The 22,518-nt window shown below is 35.5% G+C and overlaps 3 protein-coding genes across 6 annotated transcripts; 1 reads left to right on the top strand and 2 right to left on the bottom strand.

The window, feature by feature from the left end:
• Positions 1–147: 147 nt before the first annotated feature.
• LOC109062876 (dehydrogenase/reductase SDR family member 1-like) lies at positions 148–3,764 on the bottom strand. 4 transcript variants are annotated; one of them, XM_042777407.1, is made up of 10 exons: positions 3,618–3,658; positions 2,301–2,331; positions 1,892–2,035; positions 1,655–1,798; positions 1,473–1,552; positions 1,235–1,367; positions 937–1,080; positions 759–828; positions 543–623; positions 148–431 (listed from the first exon to the last, which is right to left on the bottom strand). In XM_042777407.1, the coding sequence occupies exons 3-10, from the start codon at positions 2,033–2,035 to the stop codon at positions 211–213; spliced, it is 1,017 nt and encodes a 338-aa protein (XP_042633341.1). In that variant the 5' UTR covers positions 2,301–2,331; positions 3,618–3,658; the 3' UTR covers positions 148–210. The 4 variants fall into 4 exon arrangements, with proteins under 4 accessions (XP_042633341.1, XP_042633335.1, XP_042633354.1 ...); XM_042777401.1 differs by lacking the exon at positions 2,301–2,331 and having other exon boundaries at positions 3,618–3,764; XM_042777420.1 differs by lacking the exon at positions 2,301–2,331 and having other exon boundaries at positions 3,575–3,623.
• Positions 3,765–5,906: 2,142 nt separating this feature from the next.
• LOC109080501 (centromere protein F-like) lies at positions 5,907–17,877 on the top strand. Its single transcript, XM_042777393.1, has 46 exons — positions 5,907–6,065; positions 6,157–6,209; positions 6,912–6,950; positions 7,075–7,084; positions 7,322–7,396; positions 7,493–7,558; positions 7,716–7,799; positions 7,892–7,981; positions 8,117–8,176; positions 8,354–8,419; positions 8,567–8,653; positions 8,789–8,878; positions 8,977–9,063; positions 9,164–9,241; positions 9,352–9,441; positions 9,526–9,588; positions 9,826–9,888; positions 10,009–10,068; positions 10,213–10,287; positions 10,464–10,550; positions 10,645–10,722; positions 11,003–11,065; positions 11,281–11,370; positions 11,517–11,606; positions 11,689–11,778; positions 11,864–11,953; positions 12,106–12,195; positions 12,311–12,373; positions 12,472–12,531; positions 12,618–12,677; positions 12,850–12,918; positions 13,754–13,840; positions 13,925–14,005; positions 14,119–14,187; positions 14,325–14,414; positions 14,518–14,595; positions 15,080–15,169; positions 15,298–15,387; positions 15,522–15,611; positions 15,877–16,023; positions 16,184–16,273; positions 16,414–16,491; positions 16,633–16,779; positions 16,877–16,948; positions 17,044–17,067; positions 17,184–17,877. The coding sequence occupies exons 1-46, from the start codon at positions 5,951–5,953 to the stop codon at positions 17,735–17,737; spliced, it is 4,068 nt and encodes a 1,355-aa protein (XP_042633327.1). The 5' UTR covers positions 5,907–5,950; the 3' UTR covers positions 17,738–17,877.
• A 346-nt stretch (positions 17,878–18,223) lies between these two features.
• LOC109111708 (uncharacterized protein C14orf119-like) lies at positions 18,224–21,904 on the bottom strand. Its single transcript, XM_019124676.2, has 3 exons — positions 21,641–21,904; positions 20,856–21,274; positions 18,224–18,640 (listed from the first exon to the last, which is right to left on the bottom strand). Exons 2-3 carry the CDS (start codon positions 21,270–21,272, stop codon positions 18,467–18,469), a joined length of 591 nt encoding a protein of 196 aa, XP_018980221.1. The 5' UTR covers positions 21,273–21,274; positions 21,641–21,904; the 3' UTR covers positions 18,224–18,466.
• Between the last annotated feature and the right edge of the window lie 614 nt (positions 21,905–22,518).

Genomic DNA, 22,518 nt, shown 5'->3' with positions numbered 1-22,518 from the left:
TTAAAACCAGTATATTAACATACCCAGTATATTTATATTAAAATGTCAGTATATATATATATATATATATATATATATATTTTCGGGTTTTTATTTTTTTTTTTTTTTTTTTTTTTTCATTTTAGTTTTTTTTTTTTTTTTTACTAATATGCTGATGAACTGTGCATTAAGTGTCTTCCAGACTCAGCTACTGGAATTTTAATCAATGCTTTACTCATTTTTAAAGATGGACATTAGAAAAAAAAAATTTTGGAAAAAAAAAAATGACAGGATTACAAATGTCACTGAGACTTTTTGGATTTTGCCAATGATGAGATTATGATTGATACGAGGCACTCTGATAAATGAAGGAGTGAATACGGACAGCCAGGACACATAGGGTATCTGGGAAATGAGGAACTTCAGAGAGGTGTAGTCCACTACACTGCGACCTGAAACAACAAGGAACATATAAAAACCCTGTGTAGGATTTCATTTTGTAACATCTACACCTAAGTATCTTTGATCATAACTAAAAACACTGTAAACATTTGTCACCATACCATCAACATCCTTAAGTCCATAGCGGTGAGCGAGGTCACAGGTCATCAACACTTGCCCAGTCATTGACATCAGACTTTTATCTGTTTGTCACCAAGCAGCAGAAAGTAACATGTCAGTAAGAGCCTCCAAACACTTCATTTCTCACCAATTACTTTCCTGGTAATTCATAACCATATTAACATCAACTACTGATTCAGTCTTTAAAAAAATCCAACCTTTGGCCAGCTCAACTATACATCGTCCACTAAACTCTGTCGTCTCACCCTTACTGAACACTTCCTTTAACTGAGAAAACAGATATAAATATTTAGGAAGATATGTTTTATTGTTTTCCATGAACTTAAAAAGCAATGATAATTGAGGGCTGCATGGGACAAATAAAAAAAGACTTACTTTAGGATCAAATCCTAGAGGACCCTCACCACGAGACATATACTGATTAATTAACTCTGTCTGAACTGCCCCTGGCCAGAGGCTTACAGAAACCACACCTTTCTTCTTCAGCTCTATTGCCATGTCCGCTGCCATTCGGTCACACTAAAGAAAAGAAGTTGGTGCATAAATGCTATGAGAATAATGAAGGAATAGTTTACAAACAAAAAGAATGGATGTTGAATTCTGTGCAACTGAAATTATATACTGAAAATTTTCTTCAAATATAGAATTTATAATGCAGTGTGCACAGACTCACTGCAGCTTTGCCGACCCCATAGGATACATTGAAGAGATAGCGCAGACCACCCATGGATGATATGAACACAATCAAGCCTTTGCCCTGAGCAACCATCATCCGAGCAGCATACACTGAGCAGAAATAGTGACCCCTGTAAAAACAGTGACCATGATCTCTGAAATGGCTCTGAAAGGTCAAAGATAATTAATTACTATGAATATTTTCAATTGGAGTCACCTCTAGATTTGTGCTGTACCTGAGTCCAGTGTTGTTGATTGTGTCCCAAATATCTGGATCCACCTCCCAGAATTTCTTGTTCAAGTTGTCCATGATAGCCTAACACACAGGCATAAACTCAACAATAGTAAAACAGCTATTTTATGGAACTTTCAAAAGTAAAAAAACGGTGTTTTTGTTCCATAGTTAGCTGTGACTGACCTGTACACCTGCATAGGCGTTATTCACTAACAAGTCAAGTCTGCCACTTTGCTCACGCCGGACACGTTCAAACAGTTCCTTGATTTCATCCTCTTTAGATGAGTCACAGACCACTGGGAGACACCGGCCACCTCTCTCTGTCACCTGTCATCATGAAAATAAAAGAAGCATGAAACCAATATCACCTCCTACAAGTTGAGGGTTATTATCGGTACAATCAGAAACCAGTTTCCACACCTCTGCTGCTGTCTGCTTCAGAGTTTTCTCCTGTCGACCAGTAATGTACACTGTAGCACCAGCCTCAGATAACTGAAGGGCAATACCTCTTCCAATTCCTCTGGAAGCACCAGTCACCACACAGATCCATCCTGATAGTGCCATCTGACAAACACACACAAACACAAATTGATGCCAGTAATACTGATGTCTAATCTTTAGAATTAGTTCATTGACTTGGTTCACACTCGGTTTAAACGATTTGTTTAAAAATCTACCCAAGCAGTTCGAGTCAACAACTCACTGACTCAACTAAAAAATAAAAAATTGCCAGATACAGACACCCACAGAAAAACATGAGATATTTTCCACTAACTTTAACCAATTAAATAAATAAATCAATAAATAAATAACACAGAGATTCAGCTACCTCTCTGATTGGTGGATCTCACATCATGTCCCTGCAGGTTGTAATTCACAGAAATGGTGCTTTTTAGAGTGGTTAGTTCGTGGAGTTTCATCAACGTTGAATCAGACTGGTCATTATTTATGATTTTGACCTTTGTTTATTTCATACTTATGTGATTCTATGATGTTTTAAAAAAACGTGTGAAAATCTCTATATACAGTTAGAGTAAACATCTATAGTTAATGAATGCCTTATCCAATATACGTGTGCATTTGTGTTGATTTGTGATTTTATTGTGTAGATTATTTGAACAGCATGCTTAATGAACTGCAATGTGTTGTTAATATGGTTATAATTGGTTATAATTGGTTAATGGCTTAACCAATTATATTTGTTATTGTATTTATTAAAAAATAAAATATAAAAGAAGTTGAAAAATAAAAGACCATCAACCCTGCTGTCACATCAGTTGCAATCTTCCTTCACAGCAGCTATGCCTCCATGAAAATTTGTACATGTACCTAAGCTAATATATCGCGACAAACAAAAACCACAAAAAAAAAAACTTTACCACGAAAGCACCGTTTCCATCCCAAGGGTTGAACCAAATTCGTCACTTACTGGGAAACTGGCGCAAAGTATCAATAATAAAAACGAAAGCTGGCTCTTTTTCCTAGATAACAAACGACTTGCGCGTTGGAGCGAGGAGACGAAACGAAACACAATAACAAACGCTATCATGTTATCTTGCGTTCGGAGGAGGATGCCTGATGTTTTGTAACGCAGTCGTGTGAGACCGCTCTGTGCGGCAATTACACCTAATTATTTTGATGACAGACTTCGGCTCAGCCACTTCAGTATGACTAAACAACATTTGAGATGGTTTGCGATGAGACTGGCTGGTGGTTAGTCCAGTTATCCAGTCACACCATCTGTTAAGGCAAAGGCACATGAGTTTTTTGCTGCGCACAGAGGAATGTATTTCCATCGTAGTTTATCCACATCTTTTCTTTTGGGATGACAACTGACTCAATTGAGCGTTTTTTATGCGCGGTTTTAGAATTTATGCCCATCTTGGGGTCCATTCAACGTTTTTATGCAATATCCCAAAATAGGCCTATGTGGGTAGAAACACATGATGCATCATCACAATTATTTACCAAGGCTTCATGCAGTTGGAAACTTAAAGTTGAATATCTTTCCCGCTAGTTTGAAATCTTCGACGTTGACTTTCTTATGTGTTTAATGAGATAGCAGATGTCAAATAAATTACATATATTTTATGAAAAACCTACTTGCGACCTTCATGTAGGCTACATGTAACGCAACATAGGCTACCTGATCCACGCTGCGGTTGTGAAACCTCCGATGAACTGTTGTCTCTCGTGTATTCTGACGTAGACTTGAATCAGGAAACAGCATGCAAATGACCATCCTCCTATTCCCGTAATACGTCTAATATAAAACCAATGCGTTTTGTAAATGTGCTTTTACAAAATTATTTAAACCATATACAGTAGGCATAGGATTCACCCACACCATAACCACTAATTTAGGCTACGCTAATTCCGCCCTTTTCCCATTTGTTCAACTTTAGCTTATAATCACACAGAGAAAGAAATCCAGGACCTTGTTAATATGGGGTTCCATTAAAAAACTTTGGTTTATAGCAAGATAAGGTTAACTCTTCTTCAGTTCTGCCAACTATATAGGCCTACTGTAGCTTTGTGTTATCATTGTTATAAAGTTGTTCTATAAAGAACCATAGCCACACAATATGATTCCCCTTTTCTCTATATGTAGGCATTTTTCATTGGTTTTCTTTTCAGGTAGGCCTACTTTTTCAAAGAGAGAAGACAAAGAGAGAGGAGCTGTGTTGTCTACAACCGGAGTAGGTACTAGCCTACTTTTGACAAACAACTTACTTCACAACCATTAAAAGTGTAATTCAGATACATACTTTTCGCCTACTGTTTATTGAATACTGTGTATTCAGACATACTACTCTTCTGGTGTACTGCTTTTCACATACTGTGTAGTAGACTAGAGAACTAGCATATTCAGATGCAGAGGGGGACCCTGATCACAAACCTAGAACTTAGGTTTATGATTGTGGGGCACTTGGGCAGCAAAGGTATTGTGTACATTGCCATTCATCAGTCCAGATAACGTTTGTGCTAAATCTACTTTGATGCCTCTCTGCAGGGTCACCTGTAACTGCTTGCATGTTACCATCATTAGAGAATTAAAAACCAAAGTCGACAACATGCCACCATACTTAAGGCTGCTGGCATTTCCATTTTGAATAGTTTGTAGCATCACATAGTCTCCCAGTAACCCCTTTTCCCTGTTTTTAAGGTGCATAGTACACATGGTTGGGTATTAAGCTACCATACAGTGGTCAGTGCTAATCAATGCACAATTTGTTTTCTCTAAAACACAGGTGAAGCCTTAATAATAAAAAAAAAGATGGTGTTTATTCTTGGTAATAAAAACTATGTTAAGAGTGACAACATCATCATTTGTGTAACTGTAATGGCAGAGGCCTCAATGTCATAAATCTTCTTCTTAGCTTGTTTTAAGCTCATAAACTGGTTATTTGTTGTATACTGTTATTTATTAATAGCCGTTTATAGCCAAACCTCAAACATAAAATTTATGCTTGTAAAGCCGAGAATGCCTTTGAATACATCTTTATTACTAGCTGCTACTCAAAACATTGGTTACTTGCATGATCAGAATGACCTTTTTTACTGCAACCCTAATAATTGTGAAGGTTCCTGTCATAAAACATGAAACATTTAATATAAATGAAAATATTTGATATGAAATTTATATTTTGAGTAGTATTTGAACTCAAAATGATAAAATATTTCCGTGTTATCAGCAGGTGCTGCATTTTCTTCCATTTTTGGAAAGGTTTTTGGTTAACTGTTGATGAATTGCATTACAAGTAAAAGTGACAATGTCATTGACATTTACAAAACCACCTTTGTTATCAACAATCTCAAGACTGGGTGGGCCTTAAACACATATTTTCCCTTGTGCAATATGAATTTTTTTGCAATGAAGATCATTGTCAGTATTAGCATAATGACCTACAATTAAATTTTGTTCTGATGAAAATAGCACGTATACTGAAATTTAGTTTTTGACAGCATATTTTTTGATGCCCAAACTTTGTGGCTTATACATTACATATGCTGGGGGTCTTCTTATTTGTAATTTATTAGTTTTTAATAAGCAACAGAAGCAAGAAATCAAACCGCTTTATCTTAAAATTTATAAACACACACACATGCTAGACAGAGATGGCAATGTTATAGCCAGATAAACGACTTTATCTTGGTGGCATATTAAAAAAAAAAAAAAATTGGAATACAAATGCATGTCTATGATCAACACATGTAAGATGTAGTGATAGTGCAGATTACAAATTGGGAAAAAAGGATTAATCATTAGCAACATTTGGTCCAAAACATCTGTCTGGCCCTGGGTCGTTCTTGTCGTCAAGTCCTGTATTAGATCATAAAAGGAGTTAGTCAGAACTGGACTAGCTAAGTCACTCTATCACCGTATTCTTCCTGCATGAGATGTAAAATAACCTAGTTAAAGTGAGAGTTGGGCAATAATGGACTGGTGTGCTTTTCATATATAAAGCACACAAGGTCATGAGCTCCAGTGTTACTGTGAGATTACTTTCACACACAGTTATGGGGTGGATAGAGAATCTCCTGATTTGTTCTTTCTTTGTGTCAATTTACCTGCTGAAACAGGCTGAATGTGGTAAGAGCAGCATTGCTTCAATTTTTCTGTCTGTTTTTTCCTGACAAGAGAAGGAATGATTGTCTGATATGATATTTTGATTGTGCTTTAGGTCCTGTGGAGGTAGAATCAGCTAGGAGTGTGGAAAAAGATGCTCCGATTGTGGTATGTTTCCGACATGCTTTTTTCAGAAATGACTTCTTGCTGTCATACTATGATTTCAAATAGGGTCTATACTTGAATCAGTATACAAATAAACAGTTTAAAAGATTTTTAAATGTCTTTTATTCTTAACAAGGCTGCATTTATTTGATCATAGATATTGTAAAACAGTAATATGAAAATTTTAATAACTTTTTTTTTCCCTTTTTTTATTGATTTTTTAATGTGTTTTTTTTTTATGTTGTGGGAGCTGTGTTTTTTGAGGAGATTTTTCAAGTCTTCAGTGTCAAATGCTCCTTTAGAAATCATTTTAATATGCTGATTTGGTGCTTAAGAAACATTTCTTATTATTATCATTGTTGAAAACAATTGTGCTGTTTACTATTTTTTTTTATTTTATATATTTAATTCAATTTTTTTTGTGGAAACTGGGATAATGTTCTAAATATCTTTACTGTCACTTTTGATGAATTTATTAATGCATGCTTGCTAAATAAAAATATGAATTTCTTTCAAAAACATTACTTGCCTTTTGAATGGTAGTGTACATGAGAAGTTTATCTTGTGTTTCTAAAACAAAACTGTGCAGCTTTGATTAATTAAGCGAAATAATTATAGCATTAGAAAATGTTATATTTCTATATTTATATTGTAATGTCTTTCACAGTGCAAAAATTCTAACGTGAAATTTTCCGCACATTTTAGCCACCTAGGGATTTCAAAAGAGAAAGAAGAGTCATAGAGGTGTGGCTGTTATTTAATCTTTGTTGTTTTTACCATTGTATTTTCATTTTACATGCATGGACTTTTAAATGTACTTAATGTTGTTTTAAACATTTTTTAAATTATCTTTCTCTAATCTACTAAGGACTGTTCAGGTATGTGAATTATATTTTTCTTTATTATATTTTATTCAGAACTATTTTATTTAGATATTAAACACAGATATTAAAATTAGATTCTGATATGAAAATGTGGCCTTTCGACTTCAACCAGTTCTACCATATAGCTTGAGGTTTACATCCTAGTAAAAGATTGTACAACTTGATTAGAAGGAGTTAGTTTTAAGAATATTTTTATTTAATAAAAATCTGTACTCATCTGTACTTCTTTAGGCCTCCAGAAGGATCTTGACAACATGAAGATTAAATGTAGGGATTCGTATAAAATAGCGAAGGACAATATCGATCGTGAGTCAACCTATCTTCATTCTACACAAATATAAAAGTATATATCTTAACCATGCAGTTCCATCTTAGACTCATACTCATCAAAAATGTTTGCAGGTCTTAAAAGCCAACTGGATGGTCTTTTTAAACAAGTCAGTACCACCCAGAATCCAGCCACGGATGGTATGTGGAAAATAATGATACCGGTGAACATAGCTGCTTTATAAATAAATATAGAATGCACAGGGAAATTTAGATTTATAATTGTTTTCTCTAACGTATAATGTTTAGCAAAAAGACAATGTTTGACACTTTCTACCCTTGTTTTCCACCCATTCAGTCTTAAAGATTCTCCAGAATGTCAATGACCTACAAGATATGGATGCAATATTAAACACTGAGAGAGATGCCGCAAAGATTGAAAGTGTGTTGCAACAATATTACTTTTATTATTAACTTGAATATTATCTCAATATTCCATGTATATTCACACAGTTTTCATATAAAAATCAACAGGACTGGACAAGCGTCGGAAGGAAGCAGAGAGAAACTTAGCAGAGATGAAGACAGGATTTTCAGGAAGTGTTGAAATTTTCGAGCGGGCAGGTATACACCCCTGTGCATGGAGCAATACACCCCTGTGCATGGAGCAATACCGCACTGACACTGTGTTTTTAGCCTTTGCTCAATTCCTTACCAAAGGAAATTGAAGTAATTGTTTGTTCATTTTTCTTCATCCAGTTTCAAAGATAAACGCAGAGATGTTGAAAAGCGATAAGGTGATATCAACACCTCTTGATGGTGTGTATGACCAAAAAAGGTCACGTTTGATTTATATCATCCAAATCTTCTGTCCAACTGCATCATCATCAGTGAATACATAAAATGTGTAATGAAACCCAAACCCAACTGATTGAAAAGCCATCCATGTGACTTTACAGTGAGTTTTGCACATGCCTATTTATTTATATCTAACAGAATTAAAGAAATACCTGGAAGACAAGCTCAAACAACCAGGGGAACAAGGCGACACTGCAAAACAGGGTGAGTTTAATGAGAATGAGAACAGTTGATCACAAATACTTTTAGTAGTGATTGTGGATAAACTTTTGAAAGATTTTGAAAATGTGCCATAGCAGTTTGATTGCTTTCCAGAATAGATTACTTAATACAATTTGTTTTGTTTTTCAGTGCTGCAGATTGTTATATTGCAAATTGAAACAATGGAACTGAAGACACGTATCTCTGGTAAATTTAAGACGCAAGCACAGATAGATGGTGAGTGTTCAGTACTGATGCTTACGAGATCCTCATCAGGCTTGTAAGGTTGTGAAGCTGCAGTTTTAAGATGGTTTGGGTATGTTTATTTTTAATCATTTACGATCGTTTCATCTCATATTGAATGTCTGATAGTAATTATAAGCAAACTGGAGTTCAAAAATGGCCTCCTATCAGATCTGAAAGAGGAGCGAGAAGTCAGGAAAGAGAAGATACAAAAAATTGGTATGGTTTGTCTTTTTTTTGTAGCTCCACAATAAATGTATAGCATCTATAATCCTTACTACAGCATAACCTTTCCATTTTCTGGTTTGTGTTCACAGATGAACTCACAGCAGCGCTGGAGAAAGAAATATTAGATCTGAACGCTGAATTATCAGCTCTTAGACAAACACTTGTTCAGCTTGATGGTACTGGAATCAGTCAAATTTTTATTTATGAATAATTCAGTATTTTATATTTAGATATGGGAATCACTACTTCATCCTGCTAATGATTTGTATCTTGTAGAACAAACAGCTGGATTGGATGCGAAAAGAACAGAAATAATGGACAAAATTGCCAAATTGAAAGGAAAAGATGAGATAAGTAAGTTTCTTTCATTTTAACACCCAATTCTCATTTCTTGTGAATTATTGTTTCTGGTGTCACTGTTTTTGAATCATCAGTACTATTTGTAATATCTTTGCTACTTTTAGTTTCTAGAATTCTTAAACTCCAGTTTGAATTCATGGAGGCACTGATTACTGCACAAGGACAGATGAAAGCAGATGAATTTAAGATAGATGGTGAGATCTGAATGGTTTTTAAAAATAAATAAAGAATTTAAAATAATTGTGATATTTATGTGATTTTGGATTATTCCTTCTCAGATCTCCAGAAAGAGCTTAAAAAAGAACAGGACAGGGCATTATATCTGGATGCTGACAACAAACGTAAGATATATATATATATATATTGTTTTGTAGTTACTTACAATTATAGCAAATGTAATATGAATGCTCATGGATGCTCATCCATACTGATGAAAAACCACTTTTCTTTAAATGTTACTAGATTCTTTTGCCCTATTCAACTTACAAATGAGGAAAATAACACACAGTTTGTCGTAGTATTCACAATATTCATGAAACATTTATTGTAAATTTATCTGTAATCTCTTCTACACCCAGGTTTGCACAAAAAGCTGTTTGTCCAGGCAGAACAATGCAAAGACCTGATGGAGCTGTACTTGAGTGAGACATTTTACTCTCATGCCTCCCAGCAAGCAGCCATATGAAAGCTATGTTCACATGTAAGCAACAGAAGAAAATATGAACATTATGAACACATTATTTCTGTATTGTCTTTTCCAGAATCAGAAGCTGAACTGGAGGCTCAAGTAAATAATGTATTAGATAAAACCTCAAAGACAGGTGAGTTGAGTGAAATTTTAGACACACAATATATATATATATATATATATATATATATATATATATATATATATATATATATATATATTACTTCCCATTAGTTGCATTTAATTTGACATACATGGCAACATTTTATTTCCACAGCTCTCCAGATTATTTTGCTAGGCTTCGAAATAAACCAAATAACGAAACAAATTAAAGCATCCTCATCTAATGACAGTATGTCTCTTTTTTGTACTTTTTATGATTCAATTTGAAAAGCAATCAGCATTAAAAATGTAATTAGGATAACAGTGTTAACTAATGCATATTGTACTGTACTGCTTTTTATCCTGAAGATTTTTTTTCTAGTTTTCATGTGTAAATATAATATTAATTTTGTACATTTTTAATAGATTTGAAGCAAATGCGGGATGAAAAACTCAAAGCACTGAAGTTGAAAAAGGAGGAACTTCAGCAAAGTGATGCTAGCTCTGAAAAAAGTGTGACCGCTTCTCTTTGCATTAATATCTACCATAAAGCTTTATGTCTTTTGACTCACATCTTAGCATGCATGTTTTGGTCTCTGCTTGTCAGTTCTTAAGGTGATATTGCAGATGGAGGAAATCTGGAAGCTACAGAGTGAAGATCCAGACAACTTAAATAAAATCAGCGGTGAGTATGTAATGCAGTAGTTATGCTAATGGATAAAATTGATAGTAAAGGCCACACCACACCCACAGATGCTGACATACGGCAACAGACATGTTTGTGGGGTTTTGTGTGATCAGTGTGTTCCCCCCTTTGGCTTCTGTTGGTGTTGGTCGGTGTCTGTGCTTCTTTTTGACGATTTAACATGTTGAATCAGCGTTTGTTGGGTCTTGGAACATCTGAGAACTGATATACTGTAGTTGGTCAGCTGTCGGTTTCAGCACACATTCTGTTTTGGTTTCAGATCTGCAGAAGGATCTCATGAACTTGATTAGCCAATTGGACAATAAAATGGCTTCAAAACCAAGTGAGTGGAGAATTAGGGTCCTTGTTTGGAACTAAGGCTGATGTTATTTGCAGTTATGTTCACACTCATACCTATGAATGGTTAAATAATTACACTTTCAAATGCCTTATAAGTATTACACTAACTTAAATCAGTTCATCTATATACCTAATTTATAATTTGTTCAGATATTTTTGGCAGAACAATCAATATTACTTTATTTCTGTTTGTCTCAGTGCTGAAAATCATTGCTCTCCAGTCTGATGTAACCTGGATAAGCGAAATGCTGAGAACTGTGACTACAAAGGCTGAGATCCAGAAAGCTGGTTGGCATTGTTACTTTTCAGTACTTTAAAAGAGCTTTAAATAATGGTGTAACATTTCTTAATATTCTTTTTACACAATAAATAAATGAATTGAGCGACTGTAACTCTGGTTGGATCATTGCTATATTTACACTGACTTCTGACAGAGCTCCAAAAGACACTGGATGACATAAAACTTTTGCTGAATGAAAAAAACAAAGAGCTGGCTGCTGCAACCGGTGATATCAGTCAGCTACGTGAGTGAAAGCTTTATTTCTCAGAGCTCAAACAGTAACTGAAATGGCAATCTTAGCTGTCATTAAAATGCTTGATTTACAGAGAAAGATATTGCTGCTCTGAAGAAAGAAGTTTCGAGATTGAAAGTGGAAATAGACACAATTGAAGGGAATGCAAATAAGAAGATTAAAGGTATAGCACATTCATTCAACAGCAATCCATGAATTGATTTTTCTTTGATTAAAACGTATTAATTGAATTGTCTTCTCTTTCACAGATCTTCAAGAAAATCTAAAACAGAGTAACAATGCATTGGATGATGCAAATAAATCACTAAAAGAGAAGGATGCCACACTATCACAACAAAGTAAGTTATTGTAAAAATTCACCAAATCAGAAAATGATGTCCGGTTGCTATAAATGATCAGGATTGGAAGATATTAAATGGATTTGTGGATTTGTCTGCCAATGTCCAGTCAGATTATTGGTGTATAACATTTTAACCTGATGTCCCCTTAGTTGCAAACATCAGCAATCTCTTAAACGAAGTGAAAACCTTGAAACAACAAGTGCAAGAAAAGGAATCACTATTAAATGCCAGAATAGCTGGTGAGTTTCATTCAATACATCAATCCATCAGTTAGAATCTTTGTCACTCGTTTAACAGTAAAGCACATCAACATTGGGGCTCTCCATTAACACAACTTGCTGCTGTTCTTTTTAGATCTTGAAAGGAGCCTAACGATGAAAAAGGAGGAAAATGCCAAAATTAATGCTGAAAATGAAAGTAAGACAACATATTACAACAGTCTTCAGCAATATAGGGCATTTTAAGTCATTATTTAAAGAACAGTTCCTCATCTTCCCTATTCTGTTTCTCTCTAGAACTGAAAAAAAATTGTTTGGATAATGCTGTATGCCCTGATCTCCAGAAAAAATATAAAGGTACCTTATCTTTCTATCTGCCGTAAAAAAGACATTTTGATTCGGAGAGTTGTGTAAACGGAATACTTGGTGGCTGTGTGTTACAGAAATGCAAGCTGAATATAACGATACAATTTCTAAGCTGAACAATGAAGTTCTTAAGAAGGGTGAGTGAAGGTTTATAATTAAATGAATGACAAAGTTAATCACCAAATATTATAATTAATGCCATGAATACACAATAAAACTGAAAAGAAAAAAAAATCTTGTGTTAAACCTAAAGTCTATATCTACTACTGTCACATAATTATCTCTGTCCAATGTTGTTGTTGGTTTCAGCTTATATCATTAAAAGTCTAATAGATGAAGTGCAGTACCTGGATGAGCAAATTGCACAAGGATTCCCAGGTAATGAAGTCGTATGTCAGCTGATCCTGATATCACATAAACTGTGGTACTTTTAGACATATGGTACACTTAAAAAGCAGATTCAACTAGTGAACATCCACCTACATTTTTAATGTTTTTAAAAGAAGTCTCTTATGCTCACCGAAAATAGAATAAGAACACTTATTTTTAGATATTGAAATTTCTATTTAATTATATTTTGACAATGAAAGTTATTTTTGTGAATTTTTATTCTTCAGTGTCACATGATGCTTCAGAAATCATTCTAATATGCCAATTTGGTGCTCAGGAAACCTTTATTATTATTATTATTATTATTATCAAAGTTCGAATAGTTGTGCTGCCTAATATATATATTTTCTTTTACATTTTATTTGAATTTGTAAAACTCAAATAATAATTGTAAAACTTTTGACTGTCACTTTGAAGCTTTTTCATGCACCCTTGCTGAACAAATGCATTCATTTTGTAAAGAAAAAAACGTACTGACCCCAAACATTTGAATGGTAGTGTACATTCCCTGCTCTCTTTTGAAATCAGGTATGGAGGGGTGAAATGAATTATGTTCAAATGACTTGTTAGTATCAGAATTATAATTAGAATTTTATATCTGAGCATCATTTGTGACAGTTGAACAAAAGATGCACAGACCTAACAGACTACTACCTACATTGCACTTTTCCAAAAACTTTACCTTTAGAATACCTAAAACCCTCATCAGCTTTTTGAGTTGGTTTTCACTATGTGAATTTAAAAGAAAAATCTGTAAGGAGTAAAGACCAGGGTTTGACATTCTTTTGTACCTTTTCTCAATATATGGTTATCTGCTTCTTAGAACTGAGGCAAGAATTGGATGAAAAGAAAAGAGAATTGGAGAAGGCAAAGCAGAAATTGCAAGCTGAGGGATCCATATCAGCCAAAAGTGAGTCTAACCCCATTTTACCAGTTTTGGGACTTCTTCATTTGAAGAGAGACCACTGCACACTTACACAATGTTTTGTTACAGCTCTGGTTGTACTTCAGTTACTAACTGATATAGGGAAGCTGCAAGAAAATCCAACTGAAGATAATTCAGAAAAGATCCGCAGTAAGTTTAATCAAATCCAATCATGTGTTTTCTAATCATTTTAATTTCTTTCTGTAAAACAACAACATTTAATCCATTATCTTACAATCAGTGATGTTCTTCTCTTCATTTAGAACTGGAAGCTCAATTAAATGGTTTGCTGGCTGAGTTGCAAAACTCTGGAGAGAAAGGGCTTGGACTGGGTGAGTTCAACCAGCAGAGCATGGTGTTAGCAACACCGAGGTTCTCAGGGAACACATGAACTGGAGAATTGTATACCATTGTTAAAAGTGTCTTCCAAATGTGTTCATGTAAATGTTTTTCTTACACATTTATACAGCCTTGAAAATAATGTCTATAAAGGAATCAATGTTCAAACTAAAACAAGCACAGGAACAAATGAAACAGAAATATGCAAAGGAAATCAATGGTAAGTCAATCTTAAACTCATCATTATCAGAAGATTGTTGATCATTTGTTTGAATAAAAGTGGAAACAAAGACTACTAAACAGGTATTTTTGTTGTCGGTCAGGACTACAGAATCAAATACAGAACAAAGAAAAAGAGATTTTGCTGTTGCAGGCTAACTGTGAACTGTCAGATAAGCTGAGTAAGTAAATGTGAAATGTGAATAATTTTGTTGACAGTGATTTTACCCATCCTTCAAAGGGATAAATCACCCAAAAATGTCAGTTTGGTCATAATTTACTCACTCTCAAGATGTTCCAGTTTCTTTCTTTTGTTGAACAAAGTAGATGATATTTTGACGAATGTAGGTGACCACTGACCAAACTGTTGCTGGTCTCCATGTATGGGGAAAAATACCATGGAAGTCAGTGAAGACCAGAAACTGTTTGGTTACCCACATTCTTAAAAATATCTTCTTTTGTTTTCAGCAGAAGAAAGAAATACATATAGGTTTGGAACAACTTGAGGGTGAGTAAAGGATGATACAGTTTAAATTTTTTGGTGAACTAACCCTTTAATAATTTCACCAAAGGAATGGGTAACCATGCGTATTTCCTACCAGATATGTACTCTGCATTTTAACCTAATATGTTGTTAGTAATACATGCTCTTTTTTCCATGAACAGAGAACAGGATACAACAACTAGAAAAGGAGCTTAAGGAGAGCAAACAAAATGTTAAAAAACTCCAACAAGAATCAAAAGATAAGATTGCATGTAAGTTTGCATACAGTTGTGATACCCTCACAAATAACTTTTATTTAAGTATTAAACAAGATGTTATGATGCATATTAAACATGTACATAGCTTTGTGTTATCAAATATCATGTCATTTTTTTCTCAGCACTGGAGAAACAAATTAAAACAAAGGACCAGCAGCTTGCTAAGACTGAAGAGATACTGCAAAACACAAACGCTAAAAACGCTGCTTTGAGTAAGAAAATCTGAATAAAGACAACAACACTGCAAAACTAATCAACCTCACATTTATGTCTGAATCCATGTTATATTGTCACCTCTGCATGACTAGTCGTTCCAAGAATTTCAGCTTTGTGTCTTTCGTTTCAGTCAAACAGCTGAACGATCTGAATGATGAACTAAAGAAACTCAAAGAGGAGAAAAAATATGCATTGCAGAAACTACAAGAAGAAATTGCTGGTATGACCACACTGTCAAAACACCAAAGATATGAGCTTAATTATAAAGTTACTATACAATATCTTTAAGATTGCTGGAGTGATTAGACGTGTTGGTCTTGATAAATATATGGAAAAAAACAATGATCAGCATGTGAGAAACAAACTGACAGTAGTGCCATGATGGCATACCTCTATCTTTAACTTCAAATTTGACCCATTATACCAAGGTAGAATCTATTTGCACATTTATTTTAAATTACTAACAGACTGCATTTTGTGATCAGATTTAAAAAAGAAATTGAAAAACCAGGAAAATGCGCTTGCTGAAAAGGATCTGTACCTGAAGGAGAAGAATGGAATCATTGATATATTAGAAAAGCAACGGGACAATATGAAAAGCGAGCTTGAAAAAGTAAAGAACAAAAACAGAGGTCAGTATAAGGTCATCCTCTGCTTAAATTCAGATTAATATTTGGTTCAAAAATGGTCAAATTCAGAGTATTGTCAATCAGATTTGCTACCGATAAAATTGAATGATCTACAAATTACACAATTGATGTATGTTACTCGATATTAACTTTCTTTGTCCAGAGCTAGAGGCAGAGCTTAAAACAAAGGACCAGCAACTTGCTAAAACTGAAGCCAAACTAAAGGAGATAAATGCTGAAAATCAAGACTTGAGTAAGAATTAAATCATTGAATAATGCATGACAGAATTGTTGATAAAAAAAAATCCTATATACATTTTGTAAAAAATTGATTAGCCCAAACATTGTTTGTATGCATATAGTAATATAATTATTTCTTGCCCTTTGTTTTAGTTCAGAAGCAGAAGAAACAGGAAAAGGAACTACAAAAAGTTACAGAGGAGAAAAATGAATTACAGAAACAAAATTCTTGTATGATACTACAGTCAAAATACCACAGAAGCAAAAATACAGTCTCCATTTCATGATAAAGTTCACATGTCCAGTATTTTTTTTACATGCTTTTACACTGCCTAAGACTAATAATAAGTATTTTTTCATCCCTTTCATTAGATTTAGGAAAGGCATTAGAAGCAAAAAAACAAGAACTTGCTAACAAGGACCAGAAACTCCAGGAGAAGGACAAGGAAGTTGCTACACTGCAAAAGCAATATGCTGATACAAAGGCCGAGCTTAAAGAAGAGAAAAATAAATTAAATGGTGAGTGGGGTGCAATGATGGCCTGGGACCAAATATCTTTTGCATGTATGTGTGGAAGGTGATCCAAGAGGTTTTAATATTTTCAAAATATTTATAGGTGTGATCAGTGAGAACCAGAAACTTAAACAAAACCTGACTGAGATTCAAAAGGAAGTGGAGATTCTTAAGGGTGAGATATTTCTTTTATCTAAGCAAAAAGTATTACCAGCTTTATTTTCAGTTAACAATATATGAATTTATTTCTTTTATGACTCTTTTATCTAGGAAAAAACGAACCTCCTAAGAGGGGTAAGTTTGTGATCTCAGTCTGGTTATAATATACAGAATGAAACCAAAAACAGTTAGCTAGTCAATAATAAAATTGCAATCAAATTAAAAAACGTCTGTCTGTGTGCCCACGTCAGTATGGCCGCAGCTTGACGCAAACACTGCCCACCGCAGACTCGTCTTGTCACAGGATGAGAAAGAAGCACGTACCTCCATACTCCCTAAGTCTGTACCTGACACTCCTGAGCGCTACGACACAGCTATTGCAGCTCTGGGAAAAGACGGATATGATTCGGGAAAATATTACTGGGAAATAGGTGTGATTGGAAAAAAATGTTATGTTGTGGGTGCAGCCAAGGCGTCCGCTCAGAGAAAAGGTATTCTGACATATAGCCCTTCAGTTGGCTACTGGGTTATTCTGAAGGATAGAGCCTCAAAACTTTTTGCCATGGCTGACAAGGTGGTTCAACTAAACGCTGATGCACTTTCTGTAATCGGGGTCCAGTTGGATTTTAAAAATAATAAGGTAACTTTTTATGATGCAGAGAGGAAGCTTGAAATCTTTAGTTTCACTGGCAATGTGCTGCAGGGAAAAATCTATCCATATATTGAAACCTGCAGTTATACTAATTTAAATGAGCCTCCCTTGATCTTTAAGCAACCTCAATCCACCGACTGGCTCAAGCAGTGATCTCCATATATTTGGAGTTTGTTTTTGTATCCAAAGAAAATGCTTTCTGCTTTAGATATTTCAGCTGGTCATGACTCTCAACTGCATGCTTGAATGGCATCTTTCATTTTAATAAATCATCTATATTTGAAAAACATAAATATTTTTCTAATATGTTGGTGTCTTTTTTAACATTTAAAAGGATGATACATGCAGAATTAAATTTAGGTTATGTCTTTATTTAGTCTCATTTTTATTTACTTTCTTTCTTGGTTGGTTAATTAAGGTAGTTTGTTTGATGTATGTGTGTTTGTTTAAGTGGTAGGTAGAACTGTTTGCTTATGATCAGCATTCTTTGAAATATCTAATTTTCTGCAGAAGAAATACATACACAATACATACACAAGGATTGGAACAGCATGAGGGTCAGTAAACAATGACAAAATTTTCATTTTTGGGTGAGAATGTGAAGCTTGTAACAGCAGATCCATGCAGAGGAAACATAAATAGTGAAATGTATTTTATTTTTATTTATTTTTTTAGAAAAACCATTTAGAAAAAAAAAACTTTATAACAAGATTTTTTTTTTGCATCTAAATGGGATCAACAGTGCTTGAAAACTAAACTCACATGCATAACAAACATTGCTGTTCAAAACTCTTTTTAACAGTAGAACTGTCTATAGGGGACTTGATTTCAGCTTCATCTTGAAGAGTGAAAAAACTAACTAAAAATGTTGTACGAAGACCCTCAATCTCTGCCTGCTGTTCCAGCAAGCCGGCTATAGAAGTATGCAACAAAGGTTGGATCCTTCTCCTCTAAGCTGTTCAAAAAGGCATTTCTCTCCTCTTCGCTCCATGAATCAAACCACTGAGTCCACAGCCTTAACTGGCATTCAAAAATGTTAGGTGGGCGATCATTCACCTGAAATGCAGAGACAAAGAAGATATCCATGTTATCATACATATGAACCTGCTTAGCATTATTTGATTATGTCAGATAGATACATACATGAACAGCTGATAAAAGCTGATCTCAATCTTCCATAAGTATTCAGCATGACTCAAGTCCATCAATTAACGTCTTGAGAAGTGAAAAGCATGTTTGTAATAAATTCATTATTAAGATGTTTTTAACTTCAACCTGTTGCTAACTACTAAAATATACGAGTCCTCATTCCATAATATTGCTTTCTTGAGAGAAAAAGCTCTCATCTGAATCAGGAGAGAAATATGCACAAATCAAATGATAAAAACAAAACAACTGAAAATAATCCAGAACAGATCTAAACAAATACACTGAACAAAATTATAAACGCAACACTTTTGTTTTTGCCCCCTTTTTTCACGAGCTGAACTCAAAGATCTAAGACTTTTTCTACGTACACAAGAGGCCTATTTCTCTCAAATATTGTTCACAAATCTGTCTAAATCGGTGTTAATGAGCACTTCTCCTTTGCCGAGATAATCCATCCACCTCACAGGTGTGGCATATCAAGATGCTGATTAGACAGCATGATTATTGCACAGGTTTGCATTAGGCTGGCCACTACTACTACTAATAAAAGGCCACTACAGATTTTACTGTATTGGGGGGTCTGAAAACAAGTCAGTATCTGGTGTGACCACCATTTGCCTCATGCAGTGCTACACATCTCCTTTGCATAGAGTTGATCAGGTTGTTGATTGTGGCCTGTGGAATGTTGGTCCACTCCTCTTCAATGGGTGTGCGAAGTTGCTGGATATTGGCAGAAACTGGAACACGCTGTCGTATACCCCAATCCAGAGTATCCCAGACATGCTCAATGGGTGACATGTCCGGTGATTATGCTGGCCATGCAAGAACTGGGATGTTTTCAGCTTCCAGGAATTGTGTCCAGATCCTCGCAACATGGGGCCGTGCATTATCATGCTGCAACATGAGGTGATGGTCATGGATGAACGGCACAACAACGGGCTTCAGGATCTCGTCATGGTATCTCTGTGCATTCAAAATTCCATCAATAAAATGCACCTCTGTTCATTGTCCATAACATACACCTGCTCATACCATAACCCCACTGCCACCATGGGCCACTCGATCCAAACCGCTCACCCACACATACATGCTGTCTGCCGTCTGCCCTGTACAGTGAAAACCGGGATTCATCCGTGAAGAGAACACCTCTCTAAAGTGCCAGAAGCCATTGAATGTGAGCATTTGCCCACTCAAGTCGGTTACGACGATGAACTACAGTCAGGTCGAGACCCCGATGACGATGACGAGCATGCAGATGAGCTTCCCTGAGACGGTTTCTGACAGTTTGTGCAGAAATTCTTTGGTTATGCAAACCAATTGTTGCAGCAGCTGTCCGGGTTGCTGGTCTCAGAGGATCTTGGAGGTGAAGATGCTGGATGTGGAGGTCCTGGGCTGGTGTGGTTACACGTGGTCTGCAGTTGTGAGGCCAGTTGGATGTACTGCCAGATTCTCTGAAACGCCTTTGGAGATGGCTTATGGTAGAGAAATTAACATTCAATTCACGGGCAACAGCTCTGGTGGACATTCCTGCAGTCTGCATGCCAATTGCACGCTCCCTCAAACACATCTGTGTTGCGACATCTGTGGGATTGTGCTGTGTGATAAATTGCACATTTTAGAGTGGCCTTTTATTGTGGCCAGCCCTGGGAAACATGTGTGGTAGACATTCCTGCAGTCAGCATGAAAATTGCAACAGCTCTGGGAGGTGGATGGATTATCTCAGCAAAGGAGAAGTGCTCACTAACACAGATTTAGACAGATCTGTGAACAATATTTGAGAGAAATAGGCCTCTTGTGTACATAGAAAAAGTCTTAGATCTCTGAGTTCAGCTCATGAAAAATTGGGGCAAAAACAAAAGTGTTGCGTTTATAATTTTTATCAGTGTATGTTGGTGGATTTTGATGTGAGAGGACAACAGGAGATGGACTTTCACACTGAAGGAAGTGTTTTTATATGGCCTTTTTTATTATTTTGTTGTTTTTTTGGATTTTGGAGTAGTGTTTTGCAAGTGATTTAATGATAAAGTCTGTTAATTTTTGGGTAAACTATTCCTTTACGTAGGAGTATCACACAACAAAGAAAAGGGCTTTAAGTTTCACATAAATTAACAAAATAAAATACCTGCAGTGTGTTGAGTTGGTCTAATAAACTGGACACCTTTCCAGGCACAGCCTTTGAAATCAGATCTTCCAGAAAGCGTTGCTTCTGGACAGCGTTCCATCCTAAAAACCAACTTAGTACACATCGCTGCTCCTGCAGCGTCACGAAAGACAGCAGCACAGAGTCTTCTCTGCAGCCCACGTTGAGGGATGTGCAGGACAGTGCTTCCAGACGTTGGGGAACAATGCCTCTTGAAACAGGCGGAAAGTCTGTGATGGAAACTGGGGGAAGAGTTGACCAACCTTGTCCATCAGACATCCCTAACTGTGTAATGGTGTGCTTGGAGACCTGAGAATGGGACAGATCTTCCACTGTAGGGGGCATCATGGATCCATCTGGCTGGACCGAGCCTTGTAAAGCCTGGTGGAACCAGGCCATTTCTAATAAAACAGAAAAAGGAGGATTTTAGCGGGATTATCACTGATGGTACCAGAATAAAAAAAAATTGCGCTAAAAGAAACTGGATGTCTTACTGTTGCTGGGCATTTGAATAACTTTTTACACAAACTGAAACATTGAATAAGTCACGTTCATGCATTTTATCATACATCATTGGTTCAAAGCCTTTATAAAACTGTTAGTTTTGTTTCGCATCGTACCATATATTTACACTTATGTTTTACTTCCTTGTTACGAGACACTATGCATGCTAACGTCAGATTGCTAGCTGACCAAAACAAACGAGTAACCTCCATTTTTTTTTAAATATTGTATCATTCAAAATTACATTCTAAATAAAATGTTACCCTTGTCTTAGTTGGACTTGCCACCTTTCGTCGAAAACAGCATGAAGTTACTTTCTACGTCGGTAACCAGATAAGAAATAATCTCGACTGAGCCGTCCGCTGTGTTCAATAAACCGCTTGCATCGCCTCTGACACAGACAGGGGGCTCTGCACATTAACGATGTCCTATTCGTGAACGAATCTTTCTTTCTGATCGGATCTTTTCACATCGTTCACAAACCCGACCTAAACGTCTTGCTCACGAATTGGACTGGACGATTCGTTAATGAAATGAACTGAATCAGTAAGTCGAGTCAACGACTCAGCGAGAGCCGGTATGTCCGATTCATACAGAGGATGTTACTGAAGGGACTTTAATAGCCTAATAGCAGAAATGTCATGAATAAAAACATACTTTTTCAGCAAAGATTGTAATCTTCATTGCGAAATGAATTGATTTTAAGCTGGTTTTAAAAAACTGATTTACTAAAACGAACGGACAACTGATGTGCTGAAATAAATCCTGCTTTGATTTGTACGCAGAATTACAAAATCGATATTGTATTCTTTTTAATATAAAAAAACACGATTCTCCACACTATAGTGGAAACTGTGGTGTTGGACATCATAAACTCTTGACGTGGATTCATGTAGCAATTTAGACAGTGATGGACAAAACAGTCGTGGACCAATTTCAGTATTTATTATATTAATGATGCATATTATGCACTGGCAAGCAGATTAAGCCAGAATATGAACATAATACTTAACTAGGTTCAGAATCAGAAAGAATTTATTGCCAATGCTTGCGCATACAAGGATTTTTATTAGTGTCACAAGCTTCCAGTACACAGAGACAATAAAAATAAGATGAGAATAAAAACACACACATATGTAAA

This window comes from Cyprinus carpio, chromosome A2, assembly GCF_018340385.1.
Source record: "Cyprinus carpio isolate SPL01 chromosome A2, ASM1834038v1, whole genome shotgun sequence".
In the NCBI taxonomy this organism is placed as follows: Eukaryota; Metazoa; Chordata; class Actinopteri; order Cypriniformes; family Cyprinidae; genus Cyprinus; species Cyprinus carpio.
The sequence above is the reverse complement of the archived record's forward strand: the minus strand, read 5'-3'. Positions and strand labels throughout refer to the sequence as shown.

What these genes read in the sequence shown, in the direction of transcription:
- LOC109062876 (XM_042777401.1), bottom strand. Translation starts at nt 3,713, where the DNA reads ATGGTCATTTGCATGCTGTTTCCTGATTCAAGTCTACGTCAGAATACA. An exon ending in TGAAGCAGACAGCAGCAGAG is followed by an intron (nt 1,799 to 1,891) that starts GTGTGGAAACTG and finishes TCATGATGACAG; the next exon opens with GTGACAGAGAGAGGTGGCCG. An exon ending in ATGGGGTCGGCAAAGCTGCA is followed by an intron (nt 1,081 to 1,234) that starts GTGAGTCTGTGC and finishes TCTTTTCTTTAG; the next exon opens with TGTGACCGAATGGCAGCGGA.
- LOC109080501 (XM_042777393.1), top strand. Translation starts at nt 5,951, where the DNA reads ATGAGCTCCAGTGTTACTGTGAGATTACTTTCACACACAGTTATGGGG. An exon ending in GCTGAAACAGGCTGAATGTG is followed by an intron (nt 6,066 to 6,156) that starts GTAAGAGCAGCA and finishes ATTGTGCTTTAG; the next exon opens with GTCCTGTGGAGGTAGAATCA. An exon ending in GATATCAACACCTCTTGATG is followed by an intron (nt 8,177 to 8,353) that starts GTGTGTATGACC and finishes TATATCTAACAG; the next exon opens with AATTAAAGAAATACCTGGAA.
- LOC109111708 (XM_019124676.2), bottom strand. Translation starts at nt 21,272, where the DNA reads ATGGCCTGGTTCCACCAGGCTTTACAAGGCTCGGTCCAGCCAGATGGA. An exon ending in ACCAACTCAACACACTGCAG is followed by an intron (nt 18,641 to 20,855) that starts GTATTTTATTTT and finishes TCTGCATTTCAG; the next exon opens with GTGAATGATCGCCCACCTAA.